The sequence below is a fragment of the Echinops telfairi genome, unplaced genomic scaffold, assembly GCF_000313985.2.
Source record: "Echinops telfairi isolate 266 unplaced genomic scaffold, ASM31398v2 ScPeMD7_7469;HRSCAF=8507_0, whole genome shotgun sequence".
Lineage (NCBI taxonomy): Eukaryota > Metazoa > Chordata > Mammalia > Afrosoricida > Tenrecidae > Echinops > Echinops telfairi.
This window is the reverse complement of record NW_022111372.1, coordinates 29,054,256-29,075,575: the sequence shown is the minus strand read 5'-3', so window position 1 is coordinate 29,075,575 and position 21,320 is coordinate 29,054,256. Positions and strand designations below refer to the sequence as shown.

General features: G+C 49.0%; 1 protein-coding gene across 3 annotated transcripts in view; it reads left to right on the top strand.

The window, feature by feature from the left end:
• The window catches only part of HLCS (holocarboxylase synthetase), a 194,253-nt gene that overhangs the window by 11,656 nt on the left and 161,277 nt on the right, over window positions 1-21,320 (top strand). For all 3 annotated transcript variants that reach the window (XM_004697332.3, XM_045284665.1, XM_045284666.1), the window contains one exon: window positions 5,381-5,563. In XM_004697332.3, the coding sequence (XP_004697389.1) occupies window positions 5,381-5,563 (183 nt within the window). The remainder of the gene's footprint in view (window positions 1-5,380; window positions 5,564-21,320) is intronic.

Genomic DNA, 21,320 nt, shown 5'->3' with positions numbered 1-21,320 from the left:
CCCCCCACTTTAGCTTATTCATGTAAATGAGCAGCAGAAGCAACAGAGAGCTTTTCAAAAACCCCTGAGCATTGATGGCAAATCTTTCCATGCCTGGAGGATAGAAGTCTTTGTGAGAATAACACGCGCATCCTGAAGGATTTGATGATTTGAGAAAACTAAGGAGACAGATCCATGGGCACATAGTAGTTCCCCCAGACCCAGCACCTTCGGGATGGTGCAGTAATTCGCCTAGACTCAGCACCCTAGGGATGGCGCGGTAGTTTCTCTGGACCCAGCACCCTGGGGATGGCGCAGTAGTTTCCCAGGACACAGCACCCTCTGGATGGTGCAGTAATTCCCCTGGACTCAGCACCCTGGGGATGGCGCAGCAGTTTCCCAGGACACAGCACCCTCTGGATGGCGCAGTAGTTCCCTAGGACATAGCATTGTCTGGGTGGTGCAGTAGTTCCCCAAGACATAGCACTGTCTGGGTGGTGCAGTAGTTCCCAAGGACACAGCATCCTCTGGGTGGTGTAGTAGTTCCCCTGGACTCAGCACCCTGGGGATGGCGCAGTAGTTCCCCAGGACATAGCACTGTCTGGGTGGTGCAGTAGTTTCCCAGGACACAGCATCCTCTGGGTGGTGTAGTAGTTCCCCTGGACTCAGCATTCTGGGGATGGCGCAGTAGTTCCCAGGACTCAGCATCCTCTAGATGTGTAGTAGTTCCCCAGGACATAGCACTGTCTGGGTGGTGCAGTAGTCCCCCAGGACACAGCATCCTCTGGGTGGTGTAGTAGTTCCCCTGGACTCAGTACTCTGGGATGGTGCAGTAGTTCCCCAGGCCTCAGCACCCTCTGGATGGCACAGTAGTTCCCCAGGACACAACATCCTCTGGATGTGCAGTAGTTCCCCAGGACATAGCACTGTCTGGGTGGTGCAGTAGTTCTCCAGGACACAACATCCCATTGATGCCACAGAATCAGGCAGTGCATCCTGTAGACAGATACCAGAAGTTGGAGCTGGCTCCAGGTCTCCCACACTGCTGCCACCACAGCACCGCTGCCATTGCCACCACCACCACCACCACCACCACCACCAGCGGCAGTTCCCTTGAGGAGCTGCATAGATTGTGCTTTATTATAAGGATTTGTCATTGAGCTAGGAAACCATCCACTTTCTTGTTTGTTTGTTCTTAATCGTCTTTGATTTCTGATCAGACATCTTACAAAGGGCTAGAGATGCACTTCCTTGCTATTCCAAAGCCCACTCACTTGTTCTTAAGATAGTACCTGCGAAAAGATGTTTGAAATCTAGGAATCTGGACCTCAGGCCAGGTGTACATGCCAGCGAGTTTCCGGTAGGGTTAGGTTTGGCGGCCTTATTAAGGCCTCTCTAGATGTGGTAGCCATGGTAACCACATGCATACTCAGAAAATCCACCCCCAAGCCAACTTCCCCCAGCCATATTTCAGTTCTGAAGAGCCCATGTCGCCACCCCGACACCCAGACATGTACTAGAAAATTGATTCGGCACTGTTGCAATCCGTTTCTCTAAGTTACACAGCAAATCTGCTGGCCGCACCATTTAAACCCACCCTTCTGCTGTCGTAAAATTTGATACCACAGAACTCTCCCCTAGAAGGGAGAGGGAAAAAAGAGGCAATCCGATGCAGCTTCAGAAATCTGATTCTGGGGATTAGAATGCCATTTTTTTTATTTTAAACGACTTCCAGTCCGTGAGCGACGGACTCCCCATGTGCTCTGAGGACTGGTGCCCCCACCACACTGTTGGGAGACCAGCCAGTAAATCTGACTGCAGGCTGGGTAGTTTCCTCTGTCCCCATTCAATTTCATAGTCTTCATCTCCGCCATCAATCCAGCAGTGATGTAACCCGGTAAGAGGAGGTGGAGAACTTCAAGGGCAAAACACAGCTGTGCAGTAGGTGGTGGCGAAGCCGGCGGGGAGTTTGGATTTCACATCCTTGCTTGCTAATAAGAAAGAGAATCAACGTCGGCATAAGTGGCTGAGCTGGTCAAGGCTTTGGGGGAAATCTGAGGAAGGCGGTGGTGATTGCTGGTGTGACTCTCACTAGAACAGAGAACTTGGCAGGGACCTGTCCAAATAGAGCCTCTGAAATGGATTTAAGCTGTATTTTGTTGTCTGCCTCAGACCAGCACCCGGCTGACATGGTTCTAATCTGGGTGGTGACCTTTTGGGCCAGGACAGACTTTGCTGTGGGGGCCCTCTTGGCCCTCGCTGTCCTGTGCATCAAGCTGCATCCCAGCGTCTGCTCACTAGATGTCAGTAGTGTCCCTTCCTGTGTGTGACAGCCAGAAATGTTTCCTCAGACATTACCAGATCTCGCCTGACTGGGAAGCAGTTGGCTTTGGATAACTAGGGTTTTGGTCCAAGTTCCGTTGCTGTGGTAATCGCATCACAAGCAGAGGATGAGACATTGTTCAGATGCCGCGAAGAACTAGGAGCACAAGTCCACACGCTGGGGTGCCTTTGTGGCCCGGTTGATTGAAAGTGACCGCCCCCCCCACACCAAACAGGTGGGCTTTCTCGTGATTTCCACTGTCTAAGGGGCTCATCCTGAACCCATAAGACAACAAGCAGAAGACAGCTTCAGTGACGGTCCTTTCTTCCCTGCATGCAGGGCCCGCTTGCAGTCCTGCCACCTCCTCAGCATAAAACGAGTGAAAATGACTCCCAGTCATCTCCCTGGGAGGGTGCTCGGACCATTCTGTGTTCCCAAAGCCCTGCGAGTACACGTGCTTTCAATCATATGCCTCCCTCGCTTTTCTATCTGCCACCTGTAAAGGTTAATCTCTAGAACAGCTGCACCGCATACGAGAATTCAACGTGACCGTGGTGTTGCTGACCCGCACTGGCTTTGTCCACGTGCGAGGCACACACACCTGGGACGAGAGGGGCCGCAGAAGGCTGCTTCATGTCCTGACTCCCCGCATGTGCAGAGTGGAGCTGTGTGTGCTCAGCAGGGTTACTGATTTTTCTCGTAAGTAGATCACCAGGCCTTTCTTGTGAGGCACCTCTCTCTCTGGGTGAACTTGTGCCTCCAGTCTTTCCTTTGGTGGCCTAGGAAGTTAACTTGAGCCGTGCGGGGGACCCCGAGCTCAGTGCATGACATCGTAAACATCCACATTCAAGCATGTGCAGGGGCTTTGCTGTCCCTGCACCTCCCTCTGCATGGCCGTTTAGAGCCTGGTGAGCTGCTGCCTCCTGAGTAGCCAGCACCTTAGCTGGCCACCTGCCGTATGGAGACCACGATGAGCAGTGCCCTGCAGATTGGCCTCAACTGTTAACATTTGACCCTAATCCAATGCATTTGAGCTTGCTTAAGGCTTGGGTGGGGCCTGAGAGGTTTGAAAGTTGTCCAAGGTTGGCATCACACACTCTCTGGCAAAAACAAAGCCAAAGAAATCAAACACACTTGGGCCACTTTTCTGGGTATTCGGCGTCCTGGCACCTTTCATGGGGTAGCACCCAGAAAAATTTGTCTGGAAGGAGCTAGACAGTAGTAACTTCCTCTATACTAGGAGTCTGTTCCTCCATGCCAACACATGGATGGTCAGTGGGAAAGTTGTGGGGTGGGGATAATTCAATTTCCATGATGCAATAAAGTCTTGAGCTAAATACACGGAGTTCTCAGTGTTAAATTCAGCCAGGTGTGGAAGGGCAGGAGGGTAGGCGGCCTTCTTGTGGATCCTGAAACCTCTATCCGTTGGTTTGAGCATTGCTGTGCGCCTGGACGCTCTGCTCCCAAGAGGTCCCCAGCCTTTCTCCGTACACCACTGACTAGGTGCAGTGGACGTTCCGAGCACCCCCCCCCCCCCCCCCCGCCGTACCGTACCTCTCTGAGGTCAGCAGCATCTTTAATTGGGCTCCCAGCACAGTGGTATCTCTAAACGCTTCTATCGTAAACCACGCTAGAAGATGTCTGCAATGTCACGTAAGTAATGAGTGACTGAAGGCAGGAACTAGGCAGTGTGCAGTGGCCAGTGTTGTTGGGCACTGTCCAGGCAGCTGTGCCTCAGGACAGGACGACACGCTGCTCTCTGGTCCCGTCCCATCTTCATGACCCTTGGGCTATGTGACACCAGTGTTGTGGATATACCAAACCAAAACCAAACCCACTGCCATCAAGTGAGTACTGACCCCTGTGGATATCAGAGACTAACTGTTTACAGGAGTGCCAAGTCCAGTTTGTCTCCTGCACAGCCTGCTGGTGGTTTTGAACTGCCAACCATGTGGATCACAGCCCAATGCTTAACCACTACAGCACCAGGGCTCCTATGTGCCAAAAAAACTATTGAAAAAATATGTATCCAAAACAGGGAGCCCTGGGGGTTTAGTGGTTATGTGTTGGCCTACTAACTGCAAGATTAGTGGTTTGAAACCAATAGCCACTCCAAGGGACAAAGTCAAGGTTTTCTGGAAAGAAAGACTGGCTCGGAAACTCCCAGGGGCAGCTCTTCCCTCCCGGATGAGTTGGAATTAACTTGATGGCAGCGAGATTGCTTTGTTTGGGTATTGGCATATAGTCCACATGTCGTACAATTCAGCAGTTCCGTCATGTTCAGGAGAGTTATAAGCCACAGTACAATTCTGTAGTTCAGTCATGTTCAGAAGAGTTGTGTGATCATTGCCACAATCAATTTCAGAACCCTTTCTTCTTCCTACTCGGTGTTGCTCTGGGGATGGGTGTTATTCCAGTGGTGGGTTTTTCTTATCTCTTGCCAGCCCTTTACTTTATTTATTTATTGGCCTTTGCCTTATAATGACATTCCAGTGGTTGTTTTTTTCCTGAAGGACTCCTGGTGGTGCTGTGGGTCAGGCGGTGGGCTGCTAACTACCGGCCAGCGATTCAGACCCTCCAGCCACCCCATGGGGAAAAGGTGAGGCTGGCTACACCCATAAAGATTTACGGTATCAGAAACCCATATAGGGCACTGAGTTGGGAGTGCATCAATAGCCACGTTGTTGTTCTTTCTTTTTTGGTGGGAGGAGGGGGTTTGGTGTTTCCCGAGAATAGACTACTATTAACCAAGGAGCTGGTGAACTGCTAACTTAAAGACCAAGGGTTCAAACCCACCCATTACTCCCAAGGGAGAAAGATGAGGCTGAGTCTCTATGAGTCAGAGTCAACTTGAGTAGTAACCAGTGTGGTTTCCATCCTGGTCTCTCGGGCGCGCCTGCCCTGGCGTCGTTTTATTGCTTGTTAGTGTTCATTCCTAAACATGGAGGTTCTGGTTTGTGCACACTGTTGATCATGAGAAGGATTCTCCGTGTTCAGGTTTTCAGAAGCACCAGCATCGCAGCTGTTGTTCCTCGTGTCGTCTCTGAGGTTTATGGTGTGGCCTCTTTCCTCCCTCAGGTGCACTTAGAACTACCTCCCAGCTCTGTGGTCATCCAAACACACGAAGATTTCAATTTGCTCAAATCCAGCAATAGCAGGCGATATGACGTCCTCAAGGAGATCCTGACCGCACTTGGCATCAGCTGTGACACAAGACAGCTTCCCCCCTTGACGCCTCTCCACTTACTATTGGCTGCTGAGGTGAGGGCGTGCTCCGCAGGGGCAGGGGAACTGCGGGGTGGGGGTGGGGGGCGGGCCTCTGGAGTAGGATGACCTTTTCTCCTAATTGGGCCACTTTAGTGAATGAGTATCCATTTTGCCATTGCATTTGGAAATGGTCTTGACGACTCCCAGCTGGGATGGGTCTGTTTGTAAGGGAAGAGGTTGTAGTTGGACCCCAGCTCTCAGCAACCCACACACCACCCGGTGGAACACATCCCCATGGACGGTTGTCGATCAGATAGTTTCAGTCCCTAGAGTTTTCATTGGCTGATTTCAGGAGTACACACCAGGCCTTTCTTCCTAGTCTGTCTGAATCTGGAGCTTCCACCAAATTCTGCTCTATGGCATCGCCACATGCAGACGTCCACTGGCAGATGGGTGGTGGCTGTCAGAGCCCCGCACTGGCAGGGAATGGAAGCAAGGTCTCCTGCATGGAAGGCAAGAACTGACCACTGAATCCGCCCTGCCAAGGTGTCAGCTCTTAGGGATTTGGCCTCTTCCATGCTGAGGGACCCAAGAGTCACTCCACTCTTTGAAGTGTAAGGAATGTACTTGGGACCCGAAGATTCTGGCCTCAAGGACATTTGGTTTGATTTGGGCCTTCCTCAGTAAATCTTAGGATGGGAAAAATCACAACATCTCTTAGTTTGTGCCTTTTTCTGCCCTGTCGGGGACCAGAGGCTGTGGATGTCAGCTCTCCCATTTTGTCTGGTTGGGTCTGAGAGGAAATGCCCAGGGAGATGAGGGTGTATTCGGCACTTGAATGGTCCTTTGTGTGTTAGCCCCTGCCTGATAGCTGGCCTCGGGCAGGTTCCCAGGTTCACCAGGCCTTGTCCCTGAATTCCCCGGCTTTGCCCAGCTGTCAGGTCCCTGTTAATTGGGGCCAATGACTCTGAGTCTTTGTCTTCTCTCCCTTACCCAGGTAACTATGCGGTTTAGTCCAGGTGACTCTCAATAGCACCTCTACCTGCTCTCCCTTGAAAAGAATCAATTATATCACACCCCCCCCAGACCTGCATGTTTTAAAAGAGGGGGCATTCTATGCCCTTTGGCCCTATGCCCTTTCCTCTACAGAGGAAAGTAGAGCCAGCAGCGATTAGGCTAGGGCGGCTAGGGTGTGCTCACGGAGTGAAGCCAGGTAGAATGTGTGAAGCGTTTAGGATTAGGAAGTGTTATAGGATTTCTTCACGACTGGATGAGATACATAATAGGAGTCCTGGTGGCACAGTGGGTTGCTAACAGCAGGGCCAGCTGTTTGAAACCAGTAGGAGAGAGACGGGATTTTCTACCCTATGAAGAGTTATAGCCTCAGAATCCCACCGGGCCATCGGGCTGTCCTACAGGGTCACTGTGTGTAGGCATTGACTCGGCAGCGAGAGTAAGGTTTTTGAGATTGGATGAGATAATAAGCATATGGGGACGGCTTGCAAGTGGCATGATTTAAATTGTCGTGTGGTTATTATTATTATTAGGCTGTTGGGAGTTATGTATAATATGTGTAACCAGTGCCTGGTTGAAGGAGCCCTGGTAGCCCTATCAGGCAAGTGTTTCTAACCCCAAGGTCCATGGGTCAAACCTAGTAGCTACGCTGCAGGAGACAGGTGAGGCTATCTTTCATCATTGTGGACTGCTACAAGGACAAACTGATTTGTCTTGAAGAAGTAAGGCCAGAGTGCTTCTTATAGGCAAGGATGGCAAGCCTTCATCTTAACACATTTTGGTCATGTTGTCAGGAGAGACTGGTCCCTGAGAAGGACATTATGTTTGGCAAAGAGGAAGACCCTCTTCAACAAGGGGGACTGGCACAGTGGCTGAATCAATGGCTCAGGCACAGAACCATGCGGTGTTTAATTCTGTTGTGGTAGGGTCAGAGCCAACTCAACGGCACCGAACAACAACAAGGGATGATGGTGCACATGGATGTGAAGCTAGGAATCACTGACGGCGGTGGGCGGTACCTCCTGCCCTCTCTGAGACTGAGACTGAGTTGTTACCACGCGTTGTGCTGGTGCAGTGTGGGTAGAATCTTGGAGTCCGTTCTACGTCGTCTCTTTTCTTGCAACTTGCCTAAATAGAGCTCCTTGATCCCCACAGAATTAAGTTTCTTAGAGCTCATCTTGGTACTTAGTCACCTGCCATGCTCTGCTGTTTTGTTGATGCTCATCACCTTTATGAGCGTGATGAATGATAGATACCAGCACTAGCTTTCTGCCTCCTGCTTTCTGTAAAATACTCTGCCCTGTTGGGAACCGAAGATTTATCACCACAAGGTGTCACTGCCGAGCTAGCTGCCTGGTGTACAAGTCTCAACTCTGCAGTAGTTCAGAGATTTCATTTCCCCCCACTTTGTATAAATTTAACATAGGATCATCTAGTACTTTACTCTTATATTGTTGCCACTTTCTTTTGGGTCCACAGAAATTATGTAAATGTCATAGTTAATATTATAATGTTTTTTCCTTTTTTTTTTCAGTTTTGTATTTCATCGGGGAGCTCTTACATATCTTATAATAATCCATCATTCAATTGTATTAAGCACACTTAATGCTGCCTTACGTTGTATTGAGTACATATGTTGCCATCAACTTTATCAAAACATTTTCTTTCTACTTTAGCCCTTGGTATCAGCTCCTCTTTTTTTCCCACCCCCCCACCCAACCATGTGAATCCTTGATCAATTACGTATTATTGTTATTTCATGTCTTATACTGTCCATTGTCTCCCTTCACCCATATATTTGTTATTTGTCCCCCTCGGGGTGGAAACAGTACCGTGTTGTTTTTTTTAATCGTTTTATTAGGGTCTCATACAACTCTTATCACAATCCATACTTACATCAATTGTGTAAAGCACATTTGTACATTCATTGCCCTCATAATTCTAAAAACATTTGCTCTCCACTTATGCCCCAGGCATCAGGTCCTCATTTTCCCCCTCCCTCCCTGCTTTCTCCTTCCTCATGAGCCCTTGATAATTTAAAATTTTTATTTTGTCATATCTTGCCCTGTCCGACGTCTCCCTTCACCCACTTTTCTGTTGCCGTCCCCCAGGGAGGAGGTCACATGTAGATCCTTGTAATCTGTTCCCCATTTCCACCCCACCCTCCCAGTATCACCACTCACACCACTGGTCCTGAAGGGATCATCCGCCCTGGATTCCCTGTGTTTCCAGTTCCTATCTATAACAGTGTACATCCTCTGGTCTAGCCAGACTTGGAAAGTAGAATTCGGATCATGATAGTAGTGGGGTGGGGAAGGAAGCATTTAGGAACTAGAGGAAAGTTGTATTTTTTGTCATTGTTACATCGAGTACCATGTATTTATTGAACATTTTTAGCATTTCTACCCTGTCAGAATGACAAGGATGGTGAGACTCCGTCTTACATACTTTGGACTTGTCAGGAGAGACCAGTCCCTGGAGAAGGGCATTATGCGTGGTAAAGTAGGAACTAGGTAGGCCCTCAGGGAGATGGGCTGACACAGTGCTAGCAACAATGCGCTCTGGCCCAGGACTGGGCATTGCTTCGTTCTGTTGTGCACCGGGTCGCTGTGGGTCAGAATTGACTCGATGGCACCTAACAGCAACCACAACAAGCCTGTCATGTGGGGTCGGCCCGAGTCAGAACTGATGTGACAGCAGCTAACAGTAACCACAGGCACTACGGATCGTGCAAATGGTTAATGCGCTTCAAGGGGTTGGACGTTCGACTCCTCCCAGAGGTGCATCAGAAGAAAGACCTGAGACCTGAAACTCAGCCATGGAATGTGCTGCGGAGGACAGTTCTAGACTGGCACCCACGAGGTCCCCAGGGGGTGGGACCTGACCCAGTGGCAACTGGTGTCAGGCACCATTATAGGATGGACTCCGAAAGAGCAGGATGGACCCCGGAGTGAGCCGAATCCTTTCACTGCATGCCAGCGGTGTCTGTACAGGTTGGCTGCCGTGGAAGTTGCTCTTCATAGTGCACCGCACAGAGAAGAACGAGGCACCTCCGCGCTGCCATGCTGCTGTGCTGGGGATGGAGACAGCTACACCCCCGGGAGTGCTGCTCATCTTCAACACTTCCTCGGGCGCTTTCCAACATCCCTACCAGGAACATTCTTTACTGTTTAAAATTCGCTTTCTAAACTCTGGATTAGGAGTGAGGGGAGGTTGACAGAGCAGATCCTCCGTGTCCCATTCTGCAGTCCACCCGCATTCTGTGTCAGCTCCTCCTCTGCAGTCCCTCTGCACGCCAGCACTCAGCCCACTCCCGCCCTGTGGTTCCTTTTCCACACCTCTCTCCCGCCCAGCCTTCTGAACATTGTTCCTGGGGCAGTGCCGCCCATTTGATCATGACCGGTGGATTATTCTAACATAGGGGTGAGTTGGGTTCCAGACCAGAAGGGAAACTAAGGACCATAGTTCAGGGACAAGGGGGTCCTACCAGCCTCTGTCAGACCAGTAATTCTGGTCTCTATTACGATTTTAAGTTCTGTTACACAGTTTTCTCCCGCTCTCACCAGAGCCTTCTAATACGGCCTTCTCAGCGAGTACCTGGAAGGGCTGGTTGGGCACCATCTAGTGCTTCTAGTCACAGGGTTGTGGAGCCTGATGTTTGCTTGGTTCATGGGTCCATTGGAACAGTTGTTTCCATGGATCTTTTGATTTCCATTACCTTTCTTTCAGCTGGATGGGGAGAGGCCAATATTCGTACTGTAGATGGCTGCTCAGGAGCATTTAAGACCCCAGTCACTACCCACCAAAGGAGAACGTCTGTGAACTTTGATATGCTAATTGACTTTGGTGTCTCCCAGGCCATAACTATTACTTTTACAGTGAGAAAAAAGCCAACCAGGCGGGCACTTACAGTATAGCAGCCCCTTGGCATGTGCTAGCAGTGTGTTCTGACACCTCCTCTGATACTCAGACACAGGATAGGATTTGATTCCTGCCTAAAGCCCAGTCCCATGTGACGTCACAAGCACGGGCACGGACAACAAAAGGAGGGTCACAAGGCTCTGCTGAGACGCAGACTCTGCATGGCCGAGCTGGGCTTCCTCTCTGACCGAGGCCCTCACCTAGGTCCAGTCTGCTGGACAGGCTGGAAAGTTCTTCGCTGCCATCAAACTGGCTCCTGCCTGACTCGTGGCAACCCCATGCACTAAGAAGCAGAATGCTGCTTAGTCCCGCACCCCCCACCCCGCCCCGTGATTGGTTGTAGATCAGACCATGTGACCCACAGGATTGTCATTGGTTGAATTTTACACAGAATCACCAGACTTTTCTTCCTAGCCCTCCTTAGTCTAGAAGCTCTGCTGAAACCTGTCAACATCCTAACAACGCACGGGCCTCCGACAGGTAGTGACTGTTGGCTCAGAATTGAACACAGGCCTTCCATGGGGAAGGTGAGAATCTAACACTGCTCCACCAAGCATCAAACACATGCTCGCGCGCGCGCACACACACACACACACACACACACACACACACACACACACACCACCTACACAGGTCCATAGAAAAAAGACTGTAGCGTAGCTTCTACAGAGGGGCTTGGGGAAGTTTGTGGCAAAGCTTTATTATTTTTTAATTCCATTTGCCCATGAACAGTTTGAAGCCCTTGTATAACGTATCTTATAATACAATATAATATATAGTGCTGTATCATTATGTAGCTGTAGTTATGTACTGTAGAGACATGGGTAATGTAGATATGTGCAGCTTCTCCTTAGTTGTAGTGCTGCTTTTTAATGAGGTGGCTGGTGTGAGAGCTTGAATCAGCTCTTTGATTTTGGCATGTGTTTTATGGCATAGGAGGATGTGGTGCCCAGCCAGCTTAGTCTTTGCGGTGGTGGCAGGAAGTCAGCAGGAACACCATGCAGGGGCAGTGAATTATTTAATGTGACTCTTCTAGCCAGAGTCTCTAATTTCCACCAAACCCTCTTTCCTTGCATGGGTCTGGCGAGAAGGTGGGAGAAGATACTGGTAGGGTTCACCGTGGTTGTGAATGGGATTCCCTTCACTGCCATCCTGCTGTGTATGCAACGAGCCCTCTGAGGAGCAAGAGGAAGGCTCCAGTGACTAGCTGGAGTGGAGTGTGTCCTTTGGGCCCGAAATCCCTGCACAGCAAACCCCCTGGATCTAGAAGACAGCTCTAATCTTAGAGGAGCAGTAACAGCAGAGCCAGGAGCCAGAGCATGGCACAGAGTGGTGGCCTCGGAGCCCACAGAGCAAGTACAGCTGAGTGCATTGGTGCAGAAGGCTGACTTGCAGAGTGGGGTACCTCTGGGTACTTAATTGGGAAAGTGGGCTTGCTGACCCACCAAAATGGAGCTGAGCGCCTTCAGGCTGAGCCTTCTAGAGCAGGGTGCCTCTGGACAGTTAATTCGGTGAGCTGGATTTCTGCCCACTGATCTTGAGCTGCCTTTGGGTTGAGGCTAGCATCGGAGTGGTATGCCTCTTTGGGCATTTATTAGCAGACCGAAAAGAACTTTGTAACATGTCCTGATAAACTCAACCCCGAGCATTTCTCACTGGCATTACAACAGTTAACTTCCTTAGTAAACCCTTTAATCATGAGTTTTGTCTGTGAGTTCTGTGTAGCCATTGCAATGGATATTGGATCCTAGCGAGGAAAATGAGAGAACATTACTTGAGAGCTCATATCACCTTTGCTGCGCGTGCGCTTGGGAGAGACACCGTTTTGGAAGAAAGCACAGTGTTCGGTCTCTGTAGAACTCTGAGTCCATTTCTCTGGGTTCCAATTTATGGTTCGATTTCAGCCAGAGAAATGCCCGCAAGGGATACTAGAAAGGAAAAGGAGATGCCCATGAGGAGTTGGTACTCAGCTGGGTGCCCACTGGCACGTGCGGCATGCAGAGGGGTAGAGTCAGGAACCCCACTCCCACCACCCTGCATTTCACTCCTGTAGAGCTGGCTGCCCTCAGGCTGACCCTTACACAAGGCCTCTGTCTGCCCACAGGGGGAAGGGGGAAGTTTGCATCTCAGTGAGACAAATGGTTAACATGCTGGGCTGCTAACTGAAAGGCTGGTGGTTTAAGTCCAGCCAGAAGTGCCTCGGAAGGAAGGCCTGGCAACCACGTTCTGCTTAAACCGCAGAGAGTGGCCGTCATCTGACTTGACCAGATGGCACTGCCCTCCTGGCTCCATGGCTGCGTGGACGTTTTGGTGGTGATCTTTATACGGGGAGGGAGTTGCTCAAGATCTGGGAAGCATGAGTGTTTTTATTTCGCCCCCCAAAGCAACCCAACTTGAGAATCTTTTAGGCATTCATTGTGGCCGATAGCTGATTGTGTGTTTGGTCCGAGTACTGGAGAGGCAGGCTGGACGTTGCCAGGAGTTTGGTGAGGGTGTGGATCCTGTTACTTTGCTTGGGATCAAGACATAACTGTGACGAGATGTGACAACTGGCTGGTTATTAAAGAAACTGGGTGAAAAACAATCAGTTTTAGGTGTCTAGGTTTTTAATTTTGGTGGTGGTGGAGTTGTGGGATGGGTGATACACGTTCAAGATAAAAACTAGTTAATAAAATTCCATTTTTCTTCGACACAAAGTTATTTACTGTGGATCCTTCCCCCTGCCCTTTAAAGACAGGTATTGTTGGTGAGGGTCATTTTGATATTTGCAAACATATTTTTTTTAAAAAACAAAACCCTTCTTGTAGAGCCCCTCTACCCAGGGAATTATTTTTTGACGGTGGTTTCTTTTATGAAGAAACTTACCCTCAGTTATAATACCACATGGATCTTATTCTCCTTTCTAAAAAGAACCACCTCACTTCAAAAACGTTTGAGTGCCTACTAAGTGTAAGACACAGCGGAAGTTTCTGGAAAAACAGCCGTTTAATGTTTTATAACCATAGCGTGCTGTCTGCTTCAGCATGCATCAGGCTCTTACTCAGGATTTTTTCCACAGTGGCAGTTGGCTCGGCCGGGGAGGGCGCCTCACCCCTCGGAAGAGGCTCCTGTGTTTTTCTGATGCCTTCATTACAGTTGTCCAGTTAAAACAACAACCGCTGCATACCATTTTTGGGCACAACATTGGACATGGGACCTTTCCCCCATTTTTAATCCTAGGCCTCAAATCTTGGATGTACAGTGAGAAAGGGACTCCGAACATGACGGGAAAGCACTGTTTAAACAAGAATGCGGGGCACCCACGTGAGAGAGCAGCGCAAGTTCCAGGTGCACCCTGAATGTAGCGTTTGACATGCGGCTGACATGGCCGTCTCGGTGGGGTTTTACAATACAGCACCGGCTACAGAGCAGCTGGCTGCCTAAAGCAAACATGTGAAAGCTTTCATAGCTCCGAATGTTTTTAAGGGTCTTTCAAATAGACCCCTTTCTCTCCTTCCTTTCTTCGCCCGTCACCTAAACCTAGGACATTTTTTGTTTGTTTCAGCCAGCTTCCTGCTCTCAAACAATCCCGGGGCAGAGGGGACATGATGAGCGGTGACATCGAAATGGGGTGTGTTCCTAGCGCCCATTATTCTCTTTTATGTGGGGGTGAGGCTTTTCAGCTTCTCCACGGACTGTGTTTTCCGAGTCATGTTGCCACAAGACTGTTTCAAAGCCACTCAGACAGAGTTAACACTTCCAGTTTAAGATCAAGGTAGAGGCTGGGGGTGCGCCGCCGGAAGCACAGACAGACCCACCATCGGTTGGTTCCACTTCTGGTTACCTTTGTAAGGTGACACCGTGGCGAGGGCCCTCCACTGCTGACTTGCAGGCCGGTGGTTTGAATCCACCAGCAGAGCCCTGGGTGAAGGGTGGGCAGCTCCCAGCTCTGTAAAGCCTCAGGGCCAGTCCCGTGCTGCCCTGTCGGGCCGCTGTGAGCCGGAGCAGACAGAGGGCAGCGGGCTGTAGTGCTGCTTTTCTGGGGGTGTTGGTAGGCGTGAGCATGTCGCTTTTCTGTGTTGGAACGTGTGCCTACTGATCTGGGAAGGGGTTATCAGGTCTCTAAGCTAGCGGGGACAGGTCTCTCACAAGGGTCCGTTTGGTGGCCGGTGCCCTATCTAGGGAAGGTGGCTTCATTCCCTTAGTGCGTTTGTATCTACCATGCACGCAGACACAATTTGTGGATGGGAAACAGGCTCTTTTGGAAGGGGGGCAAACCCCCCCCCCCCCGCCCCCCAAGACCAAATGCTTTTTGTCTTCTACACCAGCTCCCTAATAGCTGCCATGTGTGCGCGGGAAGGGATTAAGTCGACTGAAGCTGTCTCTAGGAAGTCTTTCTTGGAATGCTCTTATGAGCAGACTTTTATCTCCCAAGTCCAAAAAATAAGTGAAGCCCACACTGGCCGAGATCAGAAGGCATGGTCCAAGGGCCCGCACAGCCTCCCAATCACAGCATCAGAAGGCCCGGGGTCCAGGCCCTCAGACCTCTTGATAAATGCTACCCTGCAGTCTGGTGGCCGTGCTCATTGGGAACACCCTTTTTGCCCATGCATGCTTGTACAACCTGAGAACGCTGCTTGAGAATTGTGCTGTTTGGGGAAGTGGCCGATAACATTTGGGGATTTTCAAGGCTGACAGGCGATTTGTGGGCCCAAATGGTGTTTAATCCTCCATTTCCCCTGCCTGGGAGAGAAGGGTACGGCCAGGTGGGGCCTTGCATATGCTGCTGTTCCTGGGCTGGGTCTCTGCATGGCACATGCCAAAGGATTTGCTTGACCTCCCTGAGAAAGCAGGCCTTGTGACCTTCAGGAAACTCCACCAAGGTCAGTACGTCCATCTGTCTGTCTGTCGCTCCCTCCACCACTTAAAGCTAAAAAGAGCGTGTTAGTCACTTTTGCGTGGCGCTGGCTCAAGGAAGCTTCCTCGCTGTCGGAGAACCTGGCCTTCCTGCTGGCACTAAAGCGATGCAGCTCCTTCTTGCCTGCGGGCTCGGGTTTCTCTCCCTTAGCACCGTCGGTCGCAGGCTCTGATGTGCCACCGCCACCAGCAGTGGAAGAAGTATCAGGATTAAAGGCCGTGCATCGGTTCTAAAATCAACACTTTAAACTTCAGACCCCCTTGATCCCTTGAGGAACTGGGCTTTAAATGAAAGGAACCTGGAATCGTTGAATCTTGGTTTTCATCTGCATTTTAAAATTTTTTGGTTGTTTTGAGGCTTCTCCATTTCAACTGTAGACTGGAGTGTTTTGTGGCCTTTACTATATATTTTTAATATTCAATGGTCTGCTTTTCGCCAAAGCTGTAAGGAAACACAGGATTGCCTAAGAAGAACCCGCCTCGGACGTAGGGAGACGCTGGTGAGATTCTGGAAGATTTCTGCTAAGAATGAAATGCATTTCTCCCTCCTCCCTTGGAGACTCACAACGTAGTTATGCTCTGTGGGAACACCTTCCCCTTCTAAATGTGTGTGTGTGTGTGTGTGTGTTAGGGGTTGGCTGTGGGAGAAGAGAAGGGTTGCGGCTGGAGCTCCCTTCTCGGTGGGGTCTCTGTGAAGGTGGGTGGCACTGGTCACCAGATGCCGAAGAGACACCTTGAACATGGTGCAGAGCCTCAAAACTACTCTTCTCTCCAGAGCACCCAACAGTATACCTGCTTAGCTCACGCAGGCAAAGTAAGCATCTGCAAATGTAAAAGTGCAGTTAATAGTGAGCATTCCTGTAAGAAAACGTGGAAGTTTTGTTGTTCTGTGTCATCGGGATACACCCGTCAAGAGTTACAGTTTGGCACCCCACAGGGGCAGTTCCACTGCTTGCCAGGAGCCAGCGTGGACTCGATGGCAGTGTGTTCAGAGGCTTTGGGTGCCATTGGGTAGCAAGGTGTTTTCCTCTGTTTGAACAAATAGTGAATCCTTCCTTCACAGTGGTTACCCAAGGGTGATTGAAGGATGGCATTCCACTTAGCACATTAGCAGAGAGAGCATTTAAAGAAAGCCTCGCACAGTGGTCTTGTTAATTTAAGACAAGTGGCTAATGCTGTAGGGAAAGGGTTCATAGCCAGTCTGCCTAGATCCACATATATCCTGAGATTCTATCCTGAGATTGCCATAAACAACTTTGCAGATATATGATGATTTATGCTTTCCTGCAGTTTTTCAGCCCATCAATAGAAGCCTTATTAACACTTGAAGTCCTGTAGCTTTGAAGCTTCTCCCCTCTGGGTGGATTTTCCTGCTGTGCTGACAGACTAAGGGGAGGTGTCTCAGATGGGGCAGATGAGTTTCTCAGAGTAAGGATGGTATATGTTGTCATCATATTCTCATGACCAAATCCGTCCCTTGACTTTTATCATCCTTTCCATCCAAGACCCGGCAGGATTTAAGATGCTCCAGAAAAGCAGTTATACCCCCACCCCCCAAAATGCATCTTGTTCTTTGAATCTGTGATTTTTACATTTTTCATCTTTATATTGGAACATATTGAAATCATTGATATCTCTCCATAGTTAACTTAAACAATGAAAGAAAGTGACACTTTGGCTTTTTAATTTATTCCAGGTTCTTTCTTGAATTTTATCTTAACAGTACTTTGGGTTTCAGAATTAGCAATATAAAATAGAGCAGCCTCAAATTTACAAACAAGTTGTGGTTTTGAACATTTGTATGCTACACTGGCTATGTAAAAACCCCGAACTCCATTACTTATGGGGGTTGGGTTTTCTTAGCAGTCATGCTTCACAGTGCAATTCACCTACAACATCCTTCTCTGAGAATTCAGACTCCTGTCTCAGGAAACTGTTTACCTGTCAGCTTCCTGCTGGGTTGGTCTTGAACCCAGGGGATCTCGTTGAACCCAGGGGATCTCGTTCTATTGCGCCAGGGTTCGACTCAGAGTTTAACAGTCCTATTAGATCCCCAGTGATACTATGGCATATAGGTGTATCTGTGGGGAAGTAAAGAATCTCTATTGATTGGCTAATACTTATATGTTTGGTGAGCAAGCCTTTTTCTCTCCCATTTTCCAAGTAACCGTTGAACGGGATTCATGAGCAGAGCAAATATTGTGCAGAAAACTTCAGATATCCAAAAGTAGGCCTGATAAATGCAGCCAACAGTTTTCTGTCAGAGCCGACTGTAGGCCATCTATATCTGCCTATGGCTCCTAGTGTAACAGTGTCATACCTTTCACTGGTAAGCACGTCAGTGCGTTTCTCTAAACAGTGAGAAATTGTCACAAAGCAATGCTCAGTGCGTTTCTCTAAACAGTGAGAAATTGTCACAAAGCAATGCTCTTTGTGTAAAACCGTCCTGACCTCAGATCTAGTCTCTGTTCCAGTGAGACACCTTTAAAGAAGGGCTGGGCTACCTGTCCACGGTGTCCGCGCAGCTGGGCCCCATTCTAAGACAGATGCAGTTTCACTTTCTCTGGGGGAAGGATGAGGAGAGCTGGTTTGCCCGTCTCCTTTCAGTGCTCTGTTTTCGCCCCGCTCAGGCCCACACGCAAATGGCAGCGAACCGCCAGCTGTGACAGCATGTAAGACAACGCCGCCCGTCCACATGGAATGACAGGAGTTGCATTCTGACTCTGGCCCTCCCAGAAGGGAGCAGGGATCCCTGCCCTCGCTCTTCCTCGGAAGGCCTGGGTTTCTTTAGCACGGGCGGTATTGAGTTTTGCTCCCTGTGCTTTCGGTTTGGGTTGATGTTTAACCTTTGACCCAGCCACTTTCTTGTAATAAACAGTTTGTTGATGAGAGCAGCTGCCCTGCAGATTGTTTCCAGATTGTCGCCTCCGAGCCGAGGACAGAGCGCACCTTACGGAGGAGGGCTGCTCTGCCCAAGGCGCACGGCGCCTGCCTCTCGGGGCTCTCTGCCTTTGAAGGTGGCTGGCAGCCCCTGAGCACCTTTCTGTTTAAGCTAATGGGACACGGTGTGAATCAAGCTGCACTGTCCGTTTTGAGTATTTTTATTTCAGTCTCCAAATGAATGCTTGTTAATTTTCTAGAACTTACTGCCACCTGGAGCAATGCCTTAGATTACAGCAAGAATTCCCGACATTCCGTCTGAAGGAACTCTTGTACCTTTGGTACTGTGTAGGCAAGTAGACAGATGCCAAGTTTTGTGCAGGAATCTCCTTGCTTCCTGAATGCTTAAGGATTTTCTGCAGAATGAAGAAGTAAGGTAACTTTGATACAGAGGTAAGCATTACTACCTTGTGACTCTGTCCCTTTAAAAAATAGGCTTTGTGATTTGTTTTTCATCTTATGAAAGATACCAGTACCAGTCGCGGTGGCGTGACAGCATGCTAGAGCAGCACTGTGCTCCACAGAGCTTTCTTCCCAGGCACCTTCTCGAGAGGACTTGAACTGCCAGCCTTTTAGTTAGCAACTCAGTGCATTGACTGTGCCCACCACCCAGGGGCTCGCTCCTATGAAAGATTTTTTTTTCATTGCCACCAAGTCTGTGCCGCCACATGGTGACTCTGTAGGGCAAGGTAGAACCGCCCTTGTGGGTTTCTGAGATTGTAACTCTACAGAAGGAGAAAGCTTGGTCCTTCTCTTGTGGAACCGCTTGTTGTGGCTTCCAACTGCTGACCTTGGGGTTAGCAGCCTAATGCACAGCCAACTATGCCACCAGGGCTCCTTTACACTATCTTCATCTCTACAGGGATTCAACAGTCTTGTGCCTTAAGGAGGAGTTTCTACTATCTCTTGAGTTCATTTCCTACTCCCTGTATTAAAAATAAAAACAATGCAAGAGAAGCTAACAGAATGACTTGGTAATAAGTGAATTCAAGGTGCACCTCAGTTTGCTAGTTCTCCAAAGCCCTCCCTCCTCCCCCGCACCCAGTCTCCAGCTGTTACCTCTGCAGCAACCTTCATTAAGAAGGGAAGGTCAGAGCTTTCAGCATCAGAGCCAACACTTTTTACTAAACTGGCCACCAGGGGCTGCTGTCGGAATGGTGAGGCTGAGCTCACCTCCCTTGAGATGCGTTTACTCTTTCTACAACCAGTAAATTTTGTTAAGCTACCATTCCTAGTTTCAAAACCCGGGCCTCACCACATAGCCCTCAGTCACCAAGCATGCTTACGGCTACATCCCTTCCCGCCAGGTATGACGTGGAGCCTGGCTCCGATTCAAGAGTGAAGATTAAGACTGGTGTGTTTTTCATTCGGGGCCAATAAGCTGTTATTAATACACCGGTTCCACATAGACGGAAACGCTTCGCCAGACGCACTGGGGCTTGTTTTCGGTGAAAGTACTCGTAGGTCCATTGTTTGGGCTGTTCAAGGCCCAGGTCTGCTGACCGGGCTCCCATCATGCGGATCTCTAGATCTCCAGGGAGGTGGCTTTTGCAGCCGAGCCAGTTGCAGATACCACTCAGGGCCATTCAGGTCCAACCGAGAGGGTTCTGTGCCGTTTGCTTTGGGGGTTTACCAGGGCCGAGTCTTTGAAGTTGGCAGAAGGCATCGATGATGGTTGTAGTAATAAAAAAAAATCAGCGATTCCCTTGGTTTTCATCCAGCTTTTAATTCTGAAAACAAAACAAAACAAAAAAACCACCAGAAAACAAAAACAACAACAACCCTGAAATCCAAGGAAAGTGGGAGAAGAGTAACAAATCCCATGTAACTTCGTCTCTCCACTGCTTATCATTCTGCCCGTTTTCTTGATAAAGAGGGTGTTTTTGAAAGATGTAGTCGTTACAGCCTCCAAGTAAAAACAATAAGCATAGGACTCACGGGAAGGAACTGAGGAGACCGGCTGGACGGCTTTGACATGTTGCTCTTAGATTCCACTTGGCTTTTGCCTATTTCTTCAGTTTATTTGAAATAAAATCAGTGGCCTGCTGCTTTGGGTAGTGGGTCAGCATCCTACTGAAGGCCACTCACTCACTGTCATTGAGTTGATTCCAAATCAGAGCAACATGTAGGACCAGGTAGAACTGCCCATGTGGGTTTTCTGAGACAGTAACTCTTGTCTTCAGCCCTCAGAGCAGCTGGTGGCTTTGAACAGCTGACCTAGCGGTTAGCAGCCCAACTCAACCCACTAGGCCATCAGAGTTCCTGGGGACTAGGTATGTCCTGTCGTCACTTGGACCAGCCAGTATGAAGCACAAGTGCGCGAAGCTCTTAAAATAAGGGAGGGGAGAGGGGGGAGGGAAGTTGTGTTTATTAGCACCGAGTTTCTGTTTATGGCGATGATATTGGTGTAACTGCTCCATGTGATTGAGGTCAGTGGTTTTATTGAATTGTACACGGAAAAAATAGTGGATTGACAACTGTTGTGTTACTTCTATTTTTACAACTGTAAAAATATAGTTAATATATTTTTAATAAACAATGCCCCCCCAAAAAAACCCCACCTTAAAACTATGTTCCATTTGGCTTGTAGAAAAAGTAACATATTTTAGAAGTTTAAATTCCAGAGCATGAAAAATAATCTTATAACCAGATACAGTGAGAACTGGTTGATCTTTATGACCAGCAAGGGCTTCTACCCCCTAATTTAGGGAAATTCCATCTAAGACTAGACTTTGGGGTCTGGGGTTTAAGATACCCCTTTCAATGTCCTAACTCAAATATTGAAACCTGGAACCTTATATCTGGACACTTCCATAGGAATTGTGTGTGTGTGTGTGTGTGTAGTAAAAAAATGCCAAAACAAATGCTGTTGTGATATTAACATGACTACCCGCTTGTCAATTAAGTGGTGATACAAGATCATTTGAAAGCAAGGACAATATGTTGTTAGTCTCTTTCTATCTCTTTTTCAGTATTTTGCCCATTTAGAAAAGTGTGCCCTGTTTGAACACCTCCATGCTCCCGTGCCCACTGAGAGCGG